The 22,132-nt window shown below is 31.5% G+C and overlaps 1 protein-coding gene across 5 annotated transcripts in view; it reads left to right on the plus strand.

The window, feature by feature from the left end:
- LOC122712191 (putative polypeptide N-acetylgalactosaminyltransferase 9) overlaps positions 1 to 22,132 on the plus strand; it is a 302,022-nt gene that overhangs the window by 206,123 nt on the left and 73,767 nt on the right. For all 5 annotated transcript variants that reach the window (XM_043931628.1, XM_043931624.1, XM_043931623.1 and 2 more), the window contains 2 exons: positions 16,581 to 17,325; positions 19,281 to 19,479. In XM_043931628.1, the coding sequence (XP_043787563.1) occupies positions 17,076 to 17,325; positions 19,281 to 19,479 (449 nt within the window). In that variant the 5' untranslated portion in view covers positions 16,581 to 17,075. The remainder of the gene's footprint in view (positions 1 to 16,580; positions 17,326 to 19,280; positions 19,480 to 22,132) is intronic.

Here is a 22,132-nt window from a genome sequence, read left to right on the forward strand (position 1 = left end):
GCCTGAAAGTCAAATTAGAAATTATACAAAAAGGGGCAGGGAGGGAGAAGCGGATGAAAAAGAGTAGCCGGTTACGGCGCAAGGAAAGTACGTATTTGGCGATGGTCCAGCGATGGCAGTGTTCACGCTTCGAGTGTCCATTATTCCATTAGCGGTTACCGTGTTAACTCTTTATTGCCCGTCGGTATATGAGCTCAACGTTCTTCATTCCGGTTGAGGGGGTGTTTAATGTCCACATTTCCCCGGAATTACCGTAAAACTGTCCACGTACAGGTTATATAGACACCGGTTCTTCCTTCTGGCCCTCCCACGCGCAGAACCCTTCCCACCTGGGGAACGCGAACTGTGGAATTTCAGCCAATAAACGAAGCGAAAATCCCTCCCTTCTGCTTATTTTAGTCCGAACTAATAGAATTGTTTTGACGTTGTACATAGATTTTGGAGACAGGAATAAGAGGATTTCGTTTCACTCTTTGCACTCGTTGTTATATAAACACAAATAAACACGAAACTATTTTCCTCTCGAAAATTTTTAAGTTAAAGTTCGATGAAAATTCGATGAAAATTCAGAAGTGCTTTTTTCTAAATTTTTTATATTTTTTATATTATTTTATATTATTTCATGATATTTCATTTGTACATATATTTCACGATTTCAAATTTTAACCAACATTATCCAAAGATTATTTTCTTTCGTCCCTACTTTTCTACGTTATTTCCTATCTCTTTATCTTTTTACATTTTTCAACGATGTTGGTGGAACGAAGGTTGATGATGAAACTGTGATTTTATCGTGCAATAGAATATTGGGGAAATGAACGAGGACGATACCGAGTACGTGTCCCTTTGTACGCGCGAATGAACAGAAATTCACCAGCGTGCAATGTGCTTTTTTATTACGAATTACACACGTTTTATACGAGCGCGTGTGCACACGTGTCTGGCTAAAAGGTGGCGCGATTTCGAAAGGCAAAGGCAAAATCGCAGGCATAGCGAAAGTTGATTAAATGGCTGCTCGTTTTCAGACGAGGATACAAAGTTAGCTCGGTCGTATAGTATTGCAAAGAATAAAAAAAAAAAAGAAGAAAAAGAAAAAAGAAGAAAAAAGAAAGTGGGAGAGGAGGGGAGAAAAATGCACCTATCCAAATTAAAAATTCATTACAGCGTGGAAGATACATGGGACGCGAATCCCGATCCTTTGAAGGTCCGTGCAAAGCTTTTGAATTTCTAAATTCTTTAATTGAACGACACTTTATACACTTCCCCCGCTTTTACGAGAGACTAAATTTTCGAAAATTTATAAATTGTTCAAAGATTTTTAATATTTATGAAGATAGGAATCGGGATGAAAAATTTACGAAAGAATATCGAGTAATCGTTTCGAAATCACTTTTAAATTTCAATCACAGCTGAAATGCGTGGAAAATCTTGTACAGTCTATAAATATTTATTTTCGAATTGTGATAAATAATTTGTTTACAGACGTATATGCTTAATTGAAATCAATCTGAATATTTTTTTTTTTCTTCTTTTCAGAGATAAAAAAATATTTTGATGATAAAATGAAAATTATTTTTCACTGCATTACTAGTAATAAATTCATAAATTTCAGATTAAATGAACACAGTATTAAGGGTGAAAAATTGCTCGTTAAATAATTTTTAAAACAGTATCTGTCTATGAAAAATACTTTCAAAATCGCTTCTCGAAAACTCTTAAATATATTTTCATCCTATTAAATCACAAATAATAAATCGGATTAAAAATATCAGATTTAAGACTTGAGAGAAAATTTTCAAAATTAAATCATTTCACACAATTTTTATTATTATTTTATAATGTGTCATATGGATGCATCATTTCCTTTCCTCCGAAATCGATAAAACACGATAGAGATTGCGTATCGCACCTAATGCGAATTAAATTCGTTTAATGCGGAATAAATGGAAACAAAATCTATTCCGTGCAATCCAAAGAAACGAAGCATATTACCATTTACATATCGTTCGAATAAAGTTTACCATGTCGTGTAAATAAATTTCAATATGCAAAAACGAGGGAAACCGTTTGTTTTATCTTTCTTTTGAGAATAATTCGAGGTGTTTGGTCTCCACGTAAATTTTATCCTGATAATTTGTACGTTTTGTGACGCGTAGCAAGGTGTTTGATTTTCATTTTTCCTGTTAAAACAGATATGAATTCAGATAAATAAAATATTTAAACGGAAATTAAAAATGCATATGATAATTGTCATAAAATTGATATTAAATTTGCAATATTTATACTGAATATACAAATATTTTTGATAAAAATATTGAATTATTAAAATTAATTAATTTTTAGTTCTATTATGAGATAATTTGTTATTTGAGTAATCGTTGAATAAATATTTTATTCAATCTAGCTATGTTTTTTTGGTTTCTTTTTTTTTTCGATTCAATTCTGTCTTCGTAATTATCAAACTATTATTTAATCAAGAAAATATAGAGAATTATTTGTACTAAAAAATAATTTTAAAAACATTCAAAATAGAAAGAGAATTTGAGATATAAAAATTTGAGAATCATTATTCATACGTAATGTTATAATTTTATAATAAAAAAATTTATAAAAGGTTAGAATACAAGATAGAGCAGAATAAAAGTTAAAAAATTATGTTATGTATTACATCCAGTTTCTGAAAAATTATTAACATCATCTATGATTCTTTTTGCAATCTTATAAAACTTTTATCTATTGATTCGATATCATCGATGCAATATCATGCATGAGTTTATAAAGTTGTTTGCATCATAATATGAATATCATAGTAGAAAAATAACAGTCTATATTGTTCATGAATTTTTAATGCATCCTTATCACACGAATCATGGAAATACTAATTTTAATAATTAAAAAAAATTAAAAAGTTAAAAATTTCTCTTTCCGATAAATAATTTCGAAATATTCCTATATATTACAATAATAAAAAACTTTTTATAAATAAAAACTAATTAAATATCGATAATCATCCGATCCGATTTGAAACATAATTTAACGAGAAAATACTTTAAATTTATTATTAAATATTCGAAAAATGGATATATATTCTATTTCTTAACTTTTAATAAAAAAACTCTGAATTGAAAGCGAATTAAATAAATAAATAATATAATAATTTTTTCTTATCTTGTTTTTTATTTAAAAGCTTAAAAACCATAGACTCTGGAATATTTTGATGGAAACAAATGGCATATAATAATTCTTCATTAATCAAATTTCTATTTTCAAAAATTTCATATATATTCTTTTTTTTTTTTGCACTTTTTCTTTCTTTCTTTAGTGCCATGAATCATGTCATGAATCATAAAGCGCGAACAAAAAAGTATCACAGGAATTTTTTCATGTTTTTTTTTTTAATGTTTAATTATCAGTTTTTTTCACGATTTGGAAAGTTTTGAAACTTTTAACGAATTTTTAAAACGTCTGTATTGATATAGGAGGATCGATTTAATTAAAAATTTTGTAACGATTTAAATAAACATTGTAACGAACTTTTAATTATTAACAAAATTTTATATTTTCAATCTCCGTGTATCTTGTTATTTTGTTTCAAGATTTTATCAAATAAAACAAATTTTATTTTCAAATTCTGTCTCTTATTACTCTCTATTATTTTTATTTCAATTTAAACGTAAAATTTTTGTATTATATATTTGTATTATATATATTAATAGATCATATATTTTTAAAAGTATCTAATTCTGTGCTATTAAAAAGAATTTCATTAAAACTTCACATCCACGCGATAAAAATAACAATAACCTTTTCATTGAAATTTTTCGTGAAAGAATTTTTTAAACCTGAAAATGGTTTAAATCTAGTTTTTCTAAATTCCCGTTTTATTTAATTTAAATTCATAACAATGGGAAAAAGAGGAATAAAAATTCCTATAAAAAAAAAAAGGAATAAGTAAATGTCTACATAACGTTTGAACGAAAAAAACGAAAAAAATCTGAACATGACATGTGTAACACACATATATACATACCGATATCTTCAAATTTGAAATGATATCATTTTTATTTTTATATTAAGTATAAAAGGAGCAGTACAAACAAAAGGAAAATAGGAGAGAGAAAAAGAAAACAACAATATCGAACCATTGAAAAATAATTGAAGAATTCCTCGAGCAAAAAAAGAGAGCCAATCACGGATCAAGAGAAAAATCTCAAATAATCAAATAAAAATCGTGACGAGATAAATATTCCTGTTCCGATAACATTCGACCAATTCGCCATCTATTCTCACCAAAAACATTCACGCTCGTTAACTCCGTTATTTCAAGGAGGAGCGACGAGTGGCCGGCTCTTTTCTACCCTGGAGAATCGAGAGGGATGGGGAAGGGAGGGGGGGGGGAGGGGTAAGGCTTTTTAACACGCGACGTCCAAAAAGAACAATATTGACCCTCGTTTCGCGAACTTTGCCCGAATTAGGGAAGAAGAAAAGAGGGAACAGAAGAAACAGAGAGTACAAAGAGGAAGCTTAAGGCTCGAAATAAAGAGAGGTGCCGGTTTGTCATCTCTCTCTCTCTCTCTCTCTCTCTCTCTCTCTCTCTCTTTTTTCTCTGGAAAGGGAAAGGAAAATAAAAAAAGAAGAGGAAAGAAAAGCCTCGATTTACTTTCACGCGACTACTTTCAGAGCCGTTGCACGCTTTACGCGCTTCCCTCTCGAACGTTCCCGATTGTTTTTCCAATCTGCCTTACACTCGAGTCCAATGCAGATTTCCATTCTTTTCCCTACCTTTCTCTTGCTTTAACCGTATTTCCTCGCCACTTCTTTCCCTTATGTCTTCGCGCTGTCGAAGCCAGCCCGGCTTATTTTCTTAGGGGCTCCGCTTGTTCTTGTCACCGCGTGTTTCGTCGCCGCAACGTCTCGTGTTTCTCCGCTAGAAAGGATTTGAAGTTGAAGAAACTTGGAATTGGAACGTTTCGGGAGTGTTGGATATATTTGTGGAAGTTTTTTTTTTTTTTTTTTTTTTTTTTTTTTNGAGGATGAAAAGAGTTTAAAGAGAGAGAGAGAGAGAGAGAGAGAGAGAGAAAAAGGAAAAAATTTTATTTTGATATTTTGTTCATGCATTTGCATTCGAATTGATTTGTGTTTATTATATTAATTTATTAGTAAGTTTTAGAGGTTGTGTATCACTGAAATATTTACACATTAATTATATTCACAAAAAATCAATTATACTGAAAATTCTCATCTCGACTTTCTCCTCCATAATCCTTTGCACTTTACTGGCGCCGGCATGGCGACATTTATAATGTGAACCATAACTTCGTTGGCGCCGCTCCGACGACACATGTAATTTGCATCAGAACCTAAAATGCGCAATCTCGTCCCCGGTCTCTCCGCAGTTTGTATCTCTCCTCTGTTGTAATAATTTTTACTGTCGTGATTATGTTTAGTTATTTAGTTTCGTTTTCGATAACAAAAAAAAAAAAAATGGAAAAAAAGTAAAAAAACTACTTTCGAATATTTCGAATTCAGCGAAAATGAATAAAAATAATTCAACCCATGTCAAAATACATCCACTTTGAATAAATAAAATAAAATAAAAACAAAAACAGAGATAAAGATAGATAAATTCACATATATATACACATACACACATGCACAATCGTTCACAATGATTCCTACTCGAAATTCTAAAAAATTATCCGTTATCATTTTAATTCTAAAAAATTTCACTTCGAAGCGAAAATTTAAACTTTAAGCCGATCTCGATCAAGTATCGAGAGTTTAAGATTAAAAATATCCCCACAATGGGACAAATTTTCGAACGGAACCATTTTCTTGTCACAATTTGCTCACCTCCGCGGACAAGAGTCCGTGTAAATTCCATCGCATTTCCAATTCTTGTAACTCCTCCAAATATCGATGTTGGTCAGAGCATTGGACCGTTTCGAAATGGAAACTCCAAGTGTCTGTCCATTACACCATTTGGCTTTAACAAGGGTTGGAAATCCTCCACCCCACGGTTGAAAGTGTAGGGCAAGTAAACAGAAACACGCGACCGAGATGTTATCCTGGGCGTGGCCAACTTGGCGAAACACGAAAGGGAGTACGGTAATAAAGAGAGAGAGGAGAAACGTTCGAGAAGAAATATAAATAGAAGAGGAAAGAAAAAAATATATATATATATATACAAAGTTTCAAGAATGTAATCTCACGCTCAACCGGTGAAAAAGAAAAATCTTTTTTCTTCGCGTGACCTACTCGTACGAGGAAGCGATTCTATAGTGTTTACGAAGAAACGCGGTTAACAGAATCGATTGGATGCAGTTGGTGAGTTCGTGGTTCGTGAGGGAATGGTTTGTCAATTGATCTGCACGAAAGGGTGGATATTGTCAAGGGATCGAGAGGGGTGTGTAACGTGTGACCGATTACTTTGTCGATGAGATGAAGGAAATACGGTGACGAGATCATCACTGTAAAATATAAAATAGCGAATTTTTATTAATGACTCATAAGATTGTGAAAATGAAATTTTATCAAGAAAATCGAATTTAAAAGTCAAAACGAACACAAGAATTTTGGTATATAAAAATATTTGAAGCTTAAATATTGAAGCTCATTCAAGTTATAAATAGCTTGAAGCTTGAATTGGAATTAAAATCAAAGCGAGACAGAGATAGAGAGAGCGAAAGTGGCGCGACGAAGATAGATTTCGTGATCGCTCTATTTTCTAGAGTTCTGGTACTCTGGCGTGAGAAATGGGAACTAAAAATTTTTAGACATAATCTTTTCAAGAATAAAATGTATTAAATTTTAAAAAAAGTTAAGTGAATATTTATAAAATTACAGGATCATTATTGTAAATAATTAATTAATAATTTTAAGATAAATTTCTTGATTGTATAAATATTATTCGATTAATGCTAAAATTAATCGTCATATGAGACACGATATTTAATATTACATCCATTTGAAATAAGTAATATGAATTTTGACGCTACGGGGACATTAAATAAATGAATAGTAATGCGATTCAAAATTAACCTACGAATAACTATATCGCAGTGCGTAATGGCGTAAATTTCAATTTACACACGATTAGCTCCAAGCAAAAATAGCCAATCTTCCATTAGAAATAATTAATTTCGAACAATATCTCTACGTACGTATAAATTATCGTAATTCCATTGTTTAAAATTAACTTACAATAAAATGATAATGTATATTTCACTTCGATTAACTCTATAATTAAATAAATAGATTATTTGATTTCGTCCCAATCGAAAATGATTAATATTTATGATTCGTTGCTTCATATTCGTCGTGTGTGTGAATTTATTTCAATATCCTAACGAACTTAAATATATAAAAATCGAATTTAATTTAAAACTAAATCAAAAACTAAAATATTTTAAAAAATAAAAATGCAAAAAACTCAGAGAGATTTTAAAATCTCACTTGTTAGATTTCAAAAATTCCAAAGATTCTAGATCCTTTAAACGTCCATTAAACCTCACAAAATCAATTTATTTCACTTCACGCGAAATTAACTCGATAACGAAATATAAACGAGCCAGACATTCGTATTCCTTTCGATCGTTCGAAATTTCTTCAATAGAACTCAAATCTACGAAGAATCGATCAAGTATCGGTTATATACTCGCCGTGCAACGACATCGACTATCGAAGTCCGAGCAATTGCCACCGAATTATTATATTTCCAACAATTCGAACAGGGCGATTTGTCATCGCGTTGCCGGCTCCACGTCCGCGACACCTCCATTTTCCGGCAAAATGGAGGGAAAGCATCGTGTCTGGAGTAGCTGCACGTGTTTGCCCGAGGGTGGAGAAGTATCTGTTGGACGAACGACTGCCAGGAACGTTACGTGGCCAAGTGGTTCGTTCGGTTTTAGTGGCTGTTATTATCGACGACACTTTTCAAGGCTGAGAAAGAGAGTTTTCCGCATGGGCGAGCCGTGAAAAATCTTCGATCGATGTAACTGGATAGAAATTGTTCTCTTTTGACTGAAATACTACGTGGATAACTACCCATCTGTCGTTTCTAAATTTTATGAAATTCGTGATGTTTAGTATAAAGTGTATAAAGTGGATATTCTTTACGAGCTAAATAATTTGTTGTATAAATAATGTGAAAGAAATATAAAGGAAAGGAAAATCTTTTTTTTTTATATTTAAATTATTTATGGATGTAAAGAATTGCGAAAGAAAAGTATTAATTAATTATTAAAGAGTTTATTTTTAAAAAGCAGAATATCAAGATACATAAAATTTTCGGATTTTAAAAAAATTCTAATAACAGTATATTTATATTTTTTATAATATATTATTGATTATATCTTATATATTATATATATGACATTAATATCTCCGTATGAAAAATAAAATTTAATAAAATTACTGCGTGAGAAGAAGGGATTTACGAATACCTAAGACTATATGAATATTGATTTAATATTACATGTTTTATATTGCTTGCCATAAATCTGGTAATACGAGATCTTATATAAACCAACATTGTTTGATACATCAAAATTACGGTACTTGCATCACGCACAAGTTCCATTACATTACACTTATTCAAATCAAGCTTTGGTACTTTTAATCATTTTCATTCGTTACAGAACTTCAGAATCTATATATATAACAATCTTCTATTAAAACACAAAACTTTACAATTTCGTTTACCAGAAATATATCTACATAAATATATATACAATTCGTTAACCTCAATTTTTTCTTTTTTATCTCATTAATTTAATTTTTACAATTAAATTTAATTTTTACAAACCGGAATTAATTTTAAGATTCTTGAGATATTTTCTTTCCAAATCCTATGTATTCACAGTATTAAACATTCGATACAAAGCATCGATTTCAAGCTATAATTCTCTTAATTTTTTAAATACGTCAAAAATCACGTCAAAACACTGATATCAAACTCATCACTACCATCACTACTATCGTATTCCAACTCACCCTCTTGAACGTTCTCGGTCATCGAGGGATGCGCGCATCTCTATGAAGAAGAGTCCATTGCCTTTTCGCAAATCCTCAGAATCATCTTTGCACGTGCATACGGTCGCGGCCCTCACCAACCTTTCCCGCGAAGCTTACCGCTTCGAGAATCTTCTTCCAACCGTGCTCCTCTCTCGCATGCAAGCATCCAACGAATGCCAACGATTCGCTCGATACGATATAACCAGATGACGATTTCAGACAATTTGAGATTGCGTGCGTCGCGAGATTTTTCCCTCGAGAGGCGCTTATCGCGGACAATTTTGCGATTCGTGTCGCCGATACCGCGCTCCTGTCTTCTCTGCCCTCGTTGTGCAACTATGGTTACGAGTTTACGAATAACAAGATGGAGAGAGAGAGAGAGAGAGAGAAAGAGAGATGGTGATTTAATGGATGAAATTGGATTTTTGTATCTTTTTTGAAATGAATGCGAATTTTGTTTTGGATTGGAAATTTTATTCTTTGGTTTCTTGTAGTGATAAGCTCTATTTTTTTTTCTTTTACGGTAATTGTTCGTTTTCTTGGAGTTTTATGATCAGATTTATGATAAATGATAAATAAGTTATTAGTTCGTCTCGAATATTTATGATGATAATTAAATTTTTAAAAAACTAATAGATGATAGTTATCACGTATGTTATGGAAATAAAAATATTTGGACGCAGTTCAAATTTGTTTCGAGAGATTTGGTGATACAAGCAGTTTGAAAAAAATTAAAGTAGTTTTAATTTCGTCGGTTTATTAAAAATTTAAAGCGAATATGGAGTCGTGATCGAGAAACGTTGATGTGGATCAAGGAAAAATTAATTTTACTGGTTTTTAGTTTTTTGATAGCCTTGATATACATAGAGAGATTGTTACTCTGATAATAATGTTTCAAGCTCATCGAAATCGGTCAGGTATATACGCTGTTCTGCATAATTATGCATAGAATGGTTATGGAATAAGAAACTACGTACTAATTTTACAATTAATTAAATTCAATCTAAAATCTTTAAGATCTTGCAGAACTGCAGCTGATTTCCTTTTTCTTTTTATATTAACTGTATACTGCCTACAATTCTTGAAGTTAATAAATAGCTATTTCGAAATCCTTCAAGATTTATAAATTACATTTTTATATATTTCTTAAACAAATAATCTTGATTGATTTACTTAAAATAATTCATGATATTGCATTAAAGACAGAGAAGGAATTTAATTCGAATATTCTACTTTTAATAGTCAGGAATGTTTTGAATGATGAAAGATTATATTTAATGTAAATATAATGATAATACATGTGACGAGAGGATTAATAACACAGTTGACGTAAAGATAGATATTCATGTATGGAATAATATTGCATTTTAACTTGTTTAATACTATTAGACTAATATTTGCTCAGTATTTTATATTATTACATTCATGGGACGAATTATTTTCTGTCATTCTTCAATTATATAATATTATTAATAATTATGTAATATTATTAATAATTTTATTTCCATTCCATTCCATTGAATGATTAAATTTTATTATTAGAAATTTCTTTTTTTTTTTTCCTTTCTATTTTCTTTTATAAGTTTACCATATTTTTTTATATTTTTAATAAACCAGATTAAAACGTGAAAGCAAGTTTTGATATATTCACTTAACTTCTTAATTAAAACGAACTTTAATATCAAAGATAGAAAATGTTCTTATTAGAAAACAATTTTAAACCGTAATACGAATAAAATATTGAAAATATCTACTTAAATAATTTTTAATATTAAGCCTAGATACTAATGTTTATTGTAAATAATAATATTTAAAATTATATTTTATAATCTCATATTTTATTCAAGAATCTAGAAACTAGAATAAAATAATTTAATACAATATAATAAAATGATACGTAAATCAAAAAATTCGAAAACATATTTATTTAATCTTTTAAAGAATTGGCACAAATTAACATGTAAAAATAATTCATGAATACATTCTCGACATCAAACGTTGAACAATAATACGATGTCCGATTAAAGAGGATTTATTTCTTCTTACCATGTAACGTGAAATCACGTATAAGCACATTGTATTCCCTATATCTCACGTACGTTCGATATAGGTCAAGCTCTCTTGTGTGTTCACGTGTATTCTAATATTTCGCATGCGAACGCTAAATCACGTATCGATTAGAACGATCTGTTGTAGGCAGAACACGGTTTTCTATAGTCTCGTTCTAATTAAACGTCGCATGTTGTATTATGTTCGACACGCGACATGTCCTATTTGTGAAATACGATATTTTATTCATTGTACTGTAAAAAAATTTTCTTGTGACAAGTTTGGGAAAAATATTCAAATATATCATTTATAATTAATAAGAACAATTTATTATATTTGAAAAATCATCGAAACAAGAAATTCATATTAAGAAAAAAAAAAACATACATTTAAAAAATCTCGATTCTAGAAGTCAAAATAAATACAAAAATTGATGTACAAAGATATTGATTCACGTTTAACGAGCGAGCATTATAAGCAATTGAAGTTTATGTTCATGTATGGAATAATATAAGACCAGGAAAGACGGAGATAAAGTGAGATAGCCTTTATCTTCGTATACCGCCACTATGCGGCGCTCCATGTTATTCCATCTCCGTCTCCATCTTCGTCCTCAAGACAAACTCAAATATATAATTTAATAAGTGAAAACCTGAATCGATATTTTGTATTATTACTTAACGACTTTCATATTTATTTTAGTCTCCATCGAATCGATTTTCCTGGCATATTCTCTCCCGTGTATATCAACATCCCACTCAACATATAATACATACATCAAAACTTATTTATCATAATTTTATATTATATTTTATAAAAAAAAAAAAAAAATAACGTCACAATAAATCTTTATTAATATCTTCACGAGACAATCTCCTTTCTACAACATTTTTCGTGAAATAAGATCCATAATTATAAAATAATTATTCGACAAATTTAGCGGCGGAATGAATAGAGGAGAGTCACCACTCTCGCGAAATTACCTACGCGAGAGATTTGAAAGAATGATCATCCCATTTCCGAACGGCGCAAATTCCGGGAGAGTCGCGCGGCACGGGAGGCATACCTGATACCCTTTAAACTTTCAGAATCTCGTTAACTCGACACGGTATCCATCTATGCGCCGGGATTCGCGCGGATCCGCTCGCGGCGCGCGCGCGCGCGCGCGTTGGAATTGCGCCCTCGCAGGAAATTCGTAATTCGGTCGTGTGATCACGCGGGCTTGTTTAATTGAAATATACGCCAACAAAATTGCCCGTCTCTCTTCCCGTCCTATGAAGCAGGATTTAATCTCATTGCCGCCACTAGTCTCGTATTATCCGCGTAACGAGCCGTCGAATGAAACAATTTCGTTTCGCCAAGATGGAATCGCTCCGGGCTTGCTCGCACGCCTCCATATTGAATTTCGTTTAGACGGTGAGACGGTGAGGGAACGTTATCGTCTTGTCGTGTTTGTCGTATCACGGGGGGAAGGGGGGAAGGGAGAATAGATATCGATGAATCGATTAACGATTATTCTTGGAGATTGGAGAAGTTAAAATTCGAAAGATTCGAAAAGTGTACAATTTTTAAAAATTTGTATAGATTTGTTGTAACGGATATATATATACGTCATTAACTAACAATTAATTATCTTAATTATCTTTAATTATTTAAACGACGAATAACTTTAATTAATAATATATTTTAGTAAGTAAATCTTCGAGTCTTAGACAATACATTTAACATTTTATTTGTATAATAATAATAATATAATTTTCTTTTTCTTTTTTTATAGTTCCACGAATATTTCTCTTATTTATTTATCATTTCAAAAAAGATTCGAAAAGTGTATATTTTTTTCAAAAATTTGTATAGATTTGTTATAGCAGATATATATTTTTCCTAACAACTATCTTAATTATTTTTAATTATTTAAACGACAAATTACATTGATTAATAATATATTTTAGTATAAGTAAGTAATTTAGTAAATCTTTTATATTTTAGTATAAGTAGTAATTAAGTAAATCTTCTTCGTTTTAAACATTTAACATTTTATTTGTATAATAATAATAATATAATTTTCTTTTCTTATAGTTCTTATAGTTCACGAATATTTCTCTTATTTATTTATCATTTCAAAAAAGATTCGAAAAGTGTATATTTTTTTCAAAAATTTGTATAGATTTGTTGTAGCAGATATATATTTTTCCTAACAACTATCTTAATTATTTTTAATTATTTAAACGACAAATTACTTTGATTAATAATATATTTTAGTATAAGTAAGTAATTTAGTAAATCTTCTATATTTTAGTATAAGTAATAATTAAGTAAATCTTCTTCGTTTTAAACATTTAACATTTTATTTGTATAATAATAATAATAATATAATAATTTTCTTCTCCTATAGTTCCACGAATATTTTTCTCTTATTTATTTATCATTTCAATTTATCATTATAAAAATACGATTAAACTTACATGCTGAAAAAGAAGAAATAATGCAAATTATAAAGAATTATAAATTCTAATCGCGTCAAATGTTCGAATCGACACGCTCGTTCGAGAAAGATTATTCTCATGTTCTTCGCGAACCGGGAGCACAGAAATTTTCAGAATGCAGCAGACCGCGTCGATAGATCGTAACGGTATACGACGCTCGCGCTGTGAATACGCGTGCACCTCGTATCTTTTGTTTTCCAATTCCGAAACGTGGCCATTCTAATGCCCGATTACGAGCGAAGATTGCGTTCGTGCCATTCTTTCGCCCTTTCTTTTTTTTTTTTCAATGGTGACGTTACCACCATTACGACTCTCCAACCTCGCTCGTTGTCGTACTCTGGAACAGCACGGCACGCGGCCAAACGTGTTTCCAGAACGTGTGTCCATGCTTATTTGGAAACCGTTCGCTCGCCTTGAACTCGCGATAACGAGCGTTAACGCGCTCTCGAAAGTTTTACCGTAATTCGTTCTGGTTAACGATTCTTGGGAATGGATCGTCAAGGTCGTTTAACATAAGAAATTTCGCTTAAAGAGGGAACTTAATACGAAATTTAATACGCGATTCGAAGGTCGTTTAACTCGTGGAATTTGATATATTTCTATAATTCTATGTGTATATGTGTGTGTGGTTCTGTGCACGATTATACTTTGAATTTAAAGAAAGAAAAAAAAAAGTTTTTAAGGAAGAAGAAAGAGAATTGAAACGCAAGTGGAATGTCTGATCGATCGGTGATCGATGACTCGAAAGATAAGAAATTCTTGTTATTCGAAACAATTATCGTTTCGACACCATTAACGAGAGTTCGAGCTTTGTTTTACTCATTTGTGGCAGTGGCAAAACGTGGGTAATGGTAACTATTTGCGGAAGGAATTAAGTTACCGAGAAAATTGGATGATAATTTCGTTGTTGCTTGCTAATTGCGTTGGAGAATAATTGGGTGACGAACGATTGCGCTGGAGAACGATTAAATATTGAACGATCGAGTTAGAAACCGACTGAACGGAGTTGATCGTTGATTTAGAGGATGGTTGAATAATAGAATCGCCGAAATGAGAAGATTAAAAATAGTTAATTGACGATGATTAATTAATCGATGATTGGATTAAAAAGTAATTGAATGCTTTAAAATTGAATCGAGAAGCAAGGAAAACGAAGAATATCAACTAATGATATTCCGTAATAGAAAGTAATTGAATAATGCATGCAAACTTGAATTATGAAAACATTTAAATATGGAATAGTCAAGCGTTGTAAGTTCGAGATAAAAAGTAATCGTACGTATATATTGAATAATTTATTATCGAATCGTTATAATATAAAGTAATAGTCAAGTCAAAGTAAAATGAACGGAAAATGAGATAAATATTCAAGAAATAGTCATCTGTATAAATTGTCATCTAATTCTTTTTTTTAAATACATTTTTCTTCTCTTCTAAACAATATTTAGAAGTTAAAGCAGATGGAACGTAATCTCTTAACTCTTTTCTAAAATTTTTTAGACACCATTTGTCGGCGACTCTCGTTGATTAATTAAGTTCCTTAACTGATCGATACACTTTCTGCCCTTCCGTTTCGAAAATACGATCAAAAGTTTAACGAAACCGGAAACGAAAATTCCTTCGGATGATTTACTTTCGGTTAATGGAATCCCGGCAGGTGATGTATTATTCAATTACTTCGAGTAAGTTAATTTATAGGTGTATCCTCTCTTCACACGTTGTTCCGTCGCACAGCAAATATGTCTTCAGTAAATATTTCGTGGCGCGTCTTGGTTTCACCACCCTCGCCTAAATTCATCCCTTCGTTGTCAAAGACGTTCGTTCCATTAACTCTTTCTAATCCATTCTAATCTTTGGTGGCAAGATACGAGAGCGGCAAACTCGCTGATTTTTTGCGTTAATTAAAATACCAATTTAAATAAGTTGGAACAAGTTTCTTCATCAGCCAGATTTTAACCGGATTAATAAAAGTTGCGACGTGAGACGACTGATTAATCGAGTTTGTACTTCTTATCGTGCTCCACTGCGTAAACCTTGTTTCGAGGACACTTTATCAACCTCCGTGAGAAAGTTGTTATATTAACAACGAATCATTGTTGGAGTTACTCGTGGATAATGAAATTAGAATCAGAACTAAAATTTTAAAGTTTAATATTAATTAACGATTGTTTATGGAATTGTGAAATGTGGAAATTTGATTAGTTATTTAAATTAAATAGAAATTGTTTGTTGTAGAAAATAAAAAAAAAGTAATGTAGAAATTGTAATATTTTTATTTTTTAAAGAGAAACAACAAATTTTAATTATCCAATTGCAATAAAAGATAATTCTATCGATTTCTTTCGATTGATGATTAAGAAAATTTGTATTTATATAGATAAATAATATTCTTCCTATTGTTAAGTGATATTACATTTACAATAATTATAAAAATAGTTAAAGAACTTTCTACTAAAATTTCTAAAATTTCTAAAATTTATCTAAGATTTATTACTCACTATTTTCATTTTCTAAAAGAGAATACCAACAATTACGTGATCGAATGTCTTGTTAAAGTTTCTCACGTTACAATGAAGATAAAACAACGAAAGATTATTATAATTATCTAAAAGATATATATTACTCATTAAGAAAAGGAAACTAAAGAATTTTTGTTGAACAAAATATTCCTTCTTCCGAATTCATGTACTCCATTTTCTAAAAGTATTATACTTGTCAAGTGTGTCTTCTATCTTATTACTGTCTTCTGTCTGACTCAATATGTTCTTATTCCACTGCTCGCGGAAAAATATTCAATTTGTCGTATTATTTCCCACTTCAAATCCTTCTTTATTATGTTCAAACACACAAAAATAATTCATAAAATTTATTTATAAAATTATTTATAATTCAACTTCCAATCATTCGTCACATTATTACAACTTTGAGCTAATTGGATGAATCGAATACGTTAACAATACGTTAAAAACGCTATAGATTTTCATCGAATAATTGTAAAAAGTTTCATCATAAAATTATTTTATTCTTCAGGTGAAACGATGCGGTGATACCCGAGGAACCCCGCCTCAACACCCGTACATATCAATTCATATCTGTGCCCGATAAACATCGCCAAACATCAATCGACCAATCAAACGAAGCATATCGAAACGCAATGAAGAGCCAACGATGATCGAATCGCGGCCAAGGCATATCAGGCGTCGATCAAGCGTGATCGGCCAGACTGTTCAACCCACTCTATCCTAACCAGAGACCTGTCCATAAACCTTGCACCACACCGATCGACGACCAATTGAATCAACCTTGGTCCAACCACCTCACCCCCACCACGTCCCCGTATCACCACGTCCAATCAGAAATCAACGGAGAGAAGCAAATAGAAGGAAGGATGTTGCTGAGGTAACGCGGCCTCTCGAGCCGGGGTTAAGAATCGATCGTTAAATCGAACCGTGCTCGAACAACGAAGGGGATACCAGGTGGCGGATCGCATAGTGGATTCGCATAGGGCGAGATCCAGAGTGAAGGATGGGTTTCCCCAGGAGGAGATCCCTGTGGTTGAAGGTGGCCATCCTGGCCACCGCGGTTTGGGCGACCGTGTGCTTCCTCTTGTACACGGAGGATCGTGCCAACGCGGCTGTTCAAGGGTTGGCGCCGTCAGGCGTCGCGGCGCCCCAAATGGCCAACGGTTTCGTGCCCGCAGCCGCGCCTCTCAGAAAAGAGACGCCGCTCAACGTGCAACCGAAGCCAAAGGTGATTCAAGCTGGACCCGAGCAAGGTAATTAATCGTTTGTTTATGCAAAGGGCGGCTTCCTTTTGGGGATTTTGCTTCGAGGCTGGGGGAGAAATTTTGATGGTAGGAGTTTGGGGAGAAATTTCAGGATTTCACTTTGTTCAGATTTGAGGAATAATTTTAATAATTAATCGTGAGAGTAAGCCACAATTTGTAAGATGAAAATTATATAATATAATATAATATAATATAATATAATAGGTTAGGATTTGGGAATCGAAGGAGCAAAAAGGAGTTTTGAAAGTTATATGAAATAACTAGGGACAGGGATATGGAGGTTATGTTATGTTTCTTGGATGTATTAAAGAGATGTGGATTTGGGATTTGTAGCGTTATGAAATTCTATAGTTGAATTATAAGGGTGAAATGAGGGAACATTTTACGCGACAAGATATTTTGTACATATTTTGTATTCCTTGGAAGAATATTATGAAAGAGACTTATGAAATTGTACATCATGTGCAAACGTCGCCATAACCTCCAAAAATAAGCTTTAATCTAACATTTTTGTATATCTACCTCTCCTCCAAACTTCAAAGATATCTTACATTTTTTACAGATAGCCTCCTCATCGTTAAGTTATAGTTAGAATCATAAATCGAGGAGAAAAAGAGCAGAGCATCTTTTCAATTCTCTCTCTTTCTTTCTCTTTCTCTCTCTGCGTCGTTCCACAGGAACAAAGAACGTCCGATGTACAAAAGATTGCAACCGGAATTTCGAAAGAGAGTCGAAGTGGAGGGCGGGATGGTTGATACACGAGGGTAGTTTCACCGCGGCAAAGTTCGCAGCTCTAAAGCAATTTGTCGTGCTCTTTATTGCCGCATCGCGCGCACCGGGGCCCACCTCGCTCGACCGGGATAAAATTATTTCCTAGACGAAGCCAAGATGCCGTGGAAACCTCTCTTAGCCTCCCTACCCTTCTCTCTCTCTCTCTCTTTCTCTCTGCCATCTTACCTATGCCTCGGTGCCAATATGACGCGCGAAAAATAAAAGTCGAATTTGTTCTGGAAGGCTCTTAGAAAAGGAGGATGGATACATTGTGAAAATTCAATTCGTGTCGTCTTCCGTTTTCCGCCGTCGTTTCTGCAATCCATTCCGCCCTCGTTTGTATTTCGTTCGTTTGCCGTGTGTCTTTATTGCTCCCGCGATAAAGAAATTGGATTTGGAATCATTTTGTTAGTGGATCGAGAACGAGTGAAATGAGTAGAAAGGAACTGTAGTTTTTTGGAAGAGAAGAGGGGGGAGAGGAGGAGAAGGAAAATAATTTTGAGTATATATAGATCAGTATCAGTTTGAACGTTTGATAATGTTTGCAGAATGTTTGTGGAATCTTAAAGAAATTTTTTTTTATGAATCTTATGGTAGATAAATGAAAGTTCTTTTTTTTTTTATGTTTAAAGTTAGAAAGCGGAAGTTAAGGATTAAATTTTATGAGACATTTGTTAGAGAGTTCATTAAATAGAAGTGAGAAATTTTCTATAATATTATGCGTGTATTATTAACAAGTTCTCTTAAGACAGAACTAAGTGGAACTTCATTATTGAACGTTATGAATCACTGGGATGTTCATGTAACTCTTTTATGAGTTTAAACTTGGGAGATATATCAGTTGAAGTTGGTGAAGATATATAAGTTTAGCATTTCAAGAGCTTAAGATTTATGGTATTAAAGATTGATGCCCTTTTATCAGTCAAGAGAAGTTATCCTTGACGTTCAATGTGATTTTATACATTTAAAGACTTTAGAGTTATTAAACAACAATAATAATAATAAAATCATTTCTTTTTAATGAAATAATTTTCAAATTTTTAGTGCAAATTATTTAGTATATTATTAATAAGAAACATTGTTTTTTTTTAAAGAAAAGTAGATAAAGGATAAAGTTATTTTTGCTGATTTTTTTTTGTATTTCTTTCTTTCTTTTTTTTTTTTTTTTTTAGGTGCTGGTGTGCTTGTTGCTCCCCGTGAACCAGATGCAAGCGCACCTGGCGAGATGGGAAAGCCAGTAATTCTGCCAACGAATTTGACTGCCGAAACTAAAAAACTTGTCGACGATGGATGGCTAAACAACGCGTTCAATCAGTACGTTAGCGATCTGATTTCTGTTCATAGAACACTGCCCGACCCTCGTGATCCATGGTGAGTCAAAATTTTTTGCATGATTCTTTTCTCAATAATTATTTACATCTTCTTTACGTATACGTTTTTTTTTTAATTTAATACTACGAATTTATCGAATAAAATAACAAAAAAATATGAAAAATTTAAGTATATAAAATTTAAATATGAAGAACTTCATTTTATGAATTTACTATTCCATAATGTCCTTTTAAAAGTGATTTAATTCACGTTTATATCGTTCAGAATTGAGTACATCGTAAAAAAGAAATTATTCTGTAAATTTCATGAACCTATAAATACAACATTTCAACTATAACCATATTCAGTAATGGTATATAAACTTTGCGATGTACTATCAAAACGTAAATATATCTCAGCGATAACATTTTATTTCAATTAATTGTATTGTGTGTTAATAGACTTGGAAAATTTTTAATAATCTTTATTAATTAATTTATTTGTAAGAAAATCAAGTTACAATATTTTTTGAATCTGTTTTTGTATTATTCATATATATGTATGATACATATTGAAATGATAATTAATTACATCTAACATTTATTGGAATAATGAAATAATTCAACTGCAAATTTTAAATTATCGATACAAAAGGATCTTTCTTGAACTTTTCGTATAATATAATATAATATTTCCAATTTATTTTTATGTGATATGCGTCTAGTATATATGCATATACAGAATATTATATTCATGAATATCTGGAAAATCAATTCTGAGAGATCAAAACAAACACAAAAGTTGAAACACAAAAGTTTCGTTTAAGGCTTATTTATTAAATTACAAGCGATTTAAGTTCGCATTTTAAATGAAGCGAGACAAGGATAGAACGAGACAGCTTCATCATTCCGCCGCGGTGTGGCGCGCCTATCACTCTTTGACTCGTTTCATTCAACGCAAGTTTCAATTGCTTATAACTTAACAAATAACAGTCATTTTTGTGTATCAATTTTTGTATTCGTTCTAAAACCGATATTTTAAAGATATCAACTCGTGAATATATCACAATTTTTATAAATATATAAAAATTGTATTATTTCGTTATTTAATTCTAGATCAATTAAACAAAATCATTGATACGATATACGATATAGATACATACAAATTCGCGTTATTTTTCTGCTCGATTCTAATTGGAAGAGACAAAATTATTTTCGAAATCGTCAAAAAGGAAATAATCAGTTAGATAGAATTAATTATTGAATTTTACACGTACGAATCGAGCTTGATACCCTTTTGTTTCTTGCTCTCATCCTCGTTTCTTTAATAATTCAACGAGCCTTAAAATTACCCCCGGTATTCCAAAGGGAGCCTCCACAGAAATTCGTAGACGTCGAAAAACACATAATTTACCACGGACGAATATTGCGAGATTGAACTCGTTCCTTTGTTATTGTTTAATCAAATTATCCTTCTGTACATTTGGTACAAAGATACAGCAAATAGTCGTATTTCATTGTCGTACAAAGTTCTCCCTCATCCACAGAGGGAATGTGCACGGTCCGAATGAAATACGAAAAGGAGCCTCGAAGGTTTTCCCGGGGTCGGATAACGTGATAAAAGGAAAATATACTACGTGCTCGTGTCGTGTCTTATTCTCGTTTCGATGTTGTATTTGTTGAAAAAGAGTGAAAGAGAGAGGAAGATTATGTCTCCATTACGTTTCGAGTATTAATTATTTTAATTTCTAAATTATTGTAATTTATTGGACGTCATTGGAACATGGGAAATACGTTGAATGTGAATTATATCATGTGGAGATCGAAAATATACGATTATTTGATTTGGTTTGGAAATTTAATTGGTCATGATTTGAGAATCTATTAAAAATATCGAAAGTGGATGCTTTCGTACATTTTAAATCTACTTAAACGATTAAAATTTATTTTATCTTTAACGAAATTTCATAAGAATTTTGAAAGGGTATCGATTAATTATCTATTTGAAAAAAAAAGAACAAGAAAAAGAAGAAATAAGATTTAAGGTTTAATTAAGTAATCGATTAATTTTTTTAAGTATAGTTAATTTTACAATGATCTGAGGATAAAGTAAAATTTTAAATGTATTAATGGAGAAATCTACGTTAAAAATTTTCAAGATAATATACTTACGTAATTTAAATACACTTTAATTACGTAATATATTATGTAACGATTAAGGTTGAAAGTAGAATCCACTTTTAGAGAATTAGAAGTTACGAAATATATTTTAATCTGTATAAAAATGAAATATCTGATCATTTTCAAGAATTAAATTTTACAAACGACAGAAAAGAATTATATTACGAGAAATATTATAGCTACCGATATTATAACACAGAAAAACGATTCCATTTCAAAAGCTAATTTTTCTCGGTATTACGTTACAACTAAAAAAGCGTACGATTCACTTCCTAAAGAATTGTAAAATATATTTGAATTTTCCATACCTATGAAATATGCAATCTTTCTTATAAATCAAAATTAAAAATGATAAAAGCATAATACAAATATGAATATCGGTATTACGAAATACTGGTTGTCAAAAGTTAATATTGTTTTACAAAAAAATATTTGATGAATTATTCCCTTGAAAATCACGGAATATTTGATAATAAATTTTTATACGCGCAAAATATGTTATTTCTTTTATGGAACAATATTAAGAACGATAA

Source organism: Apis laboriosa, unplaced genomic scaffold (genome assembly GCF_014066325.1).
Source record: "Apis laboriosa isolate Shangri-la unplaced genomic scaffold, ASM1406632v1 scaffold19_cov150, whole genome shotgun sequence".
Classification (NCBI taxonomy): Eukaryota; Metazoa; Arthropoda; class Insecta; order Hymenoptera; family Apidae; genus Apis; species Apis laboriosa.